A 2,918-nucleotide genomic window follows, 5' to 3' on the forward strand; every position below is an offset into this window, starting at 1 on the left:
GGTGTGATATATATGGAGTTATGGGAATAGCTACTATTTTAGATTCAAGATATAAGACAAAGTTGGTTGAGTATTGTTTCAAAAGAACACATTGAAGTTATTGGTTTTAAAGAACCTGTTAGAAAGATTAAAAAGATGTGTTATGATTTGCTTGACGGTTATACAAATAATAATGATTATGCAAGTGTTGAACAAAGATCAATGGAGACTAGATTGAATACTACTATTGTTGATTTTTTGGATAGTTTCGATAAAGAAGTAGCACTTGATTGTGATGTTTACACTGATTTGAAGACTGAGCTAGATCATTATTTGGAAGACAAAGTGTTGCCTAGAAATGTTGATTTTGACATATTAGAGTGGTGGAAGACCAATGGAATCAAATATCCCACTTTGATGAGGATAGCACGAGATCTGCTTGCCATTCCAATATCAACGGTGGCTTCAGAATCAGCATTTAGTACTGGTGGTAGATTGGTGAGTTCGCATAGAAGCAGGCTTCATCCAAAAATCATAGAAGCGTTGATGTGCACTCAAAGTGGGTTATTGAATGAGAAACAAGGTAATATAAATTGCATTTTTAGTTTTTATTGTTTTTGAACAAAAATATTATTAATTTACAATTTACAGTAACGATTTTTTTTCTTTGAATTTTTTAGCTACAAGTTCACAAGAAACGGAAGCATATTACTCTTCAGTTTAATATGATGAGGACACTATTGATGTTGATGTTGTAAGTTTTTAATACAATTTAATTTTGTTAAATTTGACATTGAAAATAAACTATTGGTCAATTATTTATGTTGTTCTTCATCATTTTGCAGGACACTACAATGTCAAGTGATGAAGACATGTACTATTAGTTCGGAGATAAACCGATCTAGTTTGATTTTGGGTTGATAATGTTTACATATGATAAAACTAGGGGTAGCCCATAGATGATTAATCAATTGAATTATGAATTTTTGGATATGATGTAAATTCTTCTATATTTTTGTTGAATTGCGTATTTTTGTTCAACTAAAATAAACTATTTTTAAAATTTGTAATTTATTCTATAAAATTTATTTTGTAAATTTTTATTATTAATAATTTTTCTTATTGTTCATTCAAATAATTTTTTAAATATTAATAATTTCGTTGAAACAATTTAAATTTGAAAAAATTCAATTGTATATGATAATAGGGTATTTGGGTAGGATATGGTATGGGTATCCGATAATCCGATGGGTATGGGGATAAGGATGAAATTCAATACCCGATGGCTATGGGGATAGGTATGGGGATGAATTTAATAAACGGGTATGGGGATGGATGTATGAAATCCGATCCATACCCTACCCATTGTCATCCCTAGTCCTGATGCAGAATGACCAAGTGATAGCATATGCATCTAGACAATTGAAGGTTCATGAGAAGAATTACCCGACATATATTCTCAAGCTTGCAGCAGTAGTATTTGCTCTAAAGGTCTAAAGACATTATTTATATGGGGAGAAGTGCAAGTTTTTCACTGATCATAAAAGCTTGAAGTACTTCTTCACCCAGAAAGAGTTGAATATGAGGCAGCGAAGATCGTTAAAGATGGTGAACGTTTACGACTGTGATATTAGCTACCATCCGGGAAATGCTAACGTAGTCGCAGACTCTTTGAGTAGAAAGATAGCTTTTATCGCTCAATTGACAGTTCAGAAACCATTACAAAAAGAGATTCAGCGATTCGAGCTTCCAGTGTATGCTAGGAGCGAGGATCCTAATCTTGCTACTATTGCAGTTCATTCGACCCTGAGGGATAGAATCCGTGAAGGTCGGTCTTCCGGTGAGAAATTACAGAAATGGAGACTGAGAGATGAATCAAAGGGTCGAAAGCTGTATTCTGAGGAGGATGGCATGGTTCGATATCGAGATCAACTATGGGTTCTTAATGGTGATTCACTAAGAGAATTTGTTACGAAGGAAGCCCATAATAGTACTACGTACTCCATTTATCATGGAAGTACGAAGATGTATAAGGATTTGTAGACATTATACTGGTGGCCGGGCACGAAACGAGACATCTTGCGTTTTGTGTCCGAGTGTTTGACATGAAAACAAGTTAAGGCAGAACACAGAGGTTAGCCAAGAAGCTTGAGGCACTTCCTATTCCCGAAATGGGAAAATATTACGATGGATTTCGTAGTGGGATTGTCAAGGACTCTCAGGGGATTCAACGCCATTTGGGTGATAGTTGATCGTATTACAAAATCAGTGCACTTTCTACCTATTAAGACGACATTCACAATGACATTGCACGCAGAGCTGTAAATTCGAGAGATAGTCCGACTATGCAGAATTCTAGTGTCTATTGTTTCAGAAAGGGATCTGAGGTTCACATCGTTCTTCTGGAAGAGTCTACATTCCGCTATGGAACTGTAGAACCGACTGTTTACCGCTTTACCAAAATCTATAGCTAGTAATAATTGTGCAACTCAAATCTTTTAAACCGGATAGCAGCTCAAGCATCAGGATTCGATTGCTCTAACAAGCATGGAAAATTATTGTACCCAACAATCTCCCTCCCAATAATTGCACTCTTTGCAATCAATGGGAATCGAACCCGTGCCCTTGGCTCGGATGCAAATTGTAGGACCGAGCGCTTGCCACTTTACCAAAAGCTATAGCTAGTAGTAATAGTGCAACTAAAATCTTTTAAACCGCACAGCAGCTCAAGCACCACGATTCAAATGTTCTACCAAGCAGGGACAATTATTACACCCAATAGGAACGAAGTTGCTGCTCAGTATAGTGTTTCATACTTAGACCGATGGTCAGTGTGAAAGAGTGATTCAAATTTTGGAGGATCTACTTCGAGCTTGAATTATCAATTTCTATGGCAGCTGAGAACCAAAGTTACCTCTAGTGGAGTTCATCTATAACAA

The 2,918-nt window shown here is 36.0% G+C and overlaps 1 protein-coding gene and 1 long non-coding RNA gene across 2 annotated transcripts; both read left to right on the forward strand.

The window, feature by feature from the left end:
• Positions 1-445: 445 nt before the first annotated feature.
• LOC142532588 (uncharacterized) lies at positions 446-1,009 on the forward strand. Its single transcript, XR_012816563.1, has 3 exons — positions 446-562; positions 660-733; positions 825-1,009. It is a non-coding gene; the product is annotated as an uncharacterized LOC142532588 (long non-coding RNA).
• A 575-nt stretch (positions 1,010-1,584) lies between these two features.
• LOC142532306 (uncharacterized) lies at positions 1,585-2,022 on the forward strand. Its single transcript, XM_075638626.1, has one exon. The coding sequence runs from the start codon at positions 1,585-1,587 to the stop codon at positions 2,020-2,022; it is 438 nt and encodes a 145-aa protein (XP_075494741.1).
• The last annotated feature ends 896 nt before the right edge of the window (positions 2,023-2,918 follow it).

The sequence above is a fragment of the Primulina tabacum genome, chromosome 18 (genome assembly GCF_025594145.1).
Source record: "Primulina tabacum isolate GXHZ01 chromosome 18, ASM2559414v2, whole genome shotgun sequence".
In the NCBI taxonomy this organism is placed as follows: domain Eukaryota; kingdom Viridiplantae; phylum Streptophyta; class Magnoliopsida; order Lamiales; family Gesneriaceae; genus Primulina; species Primulina tabacum.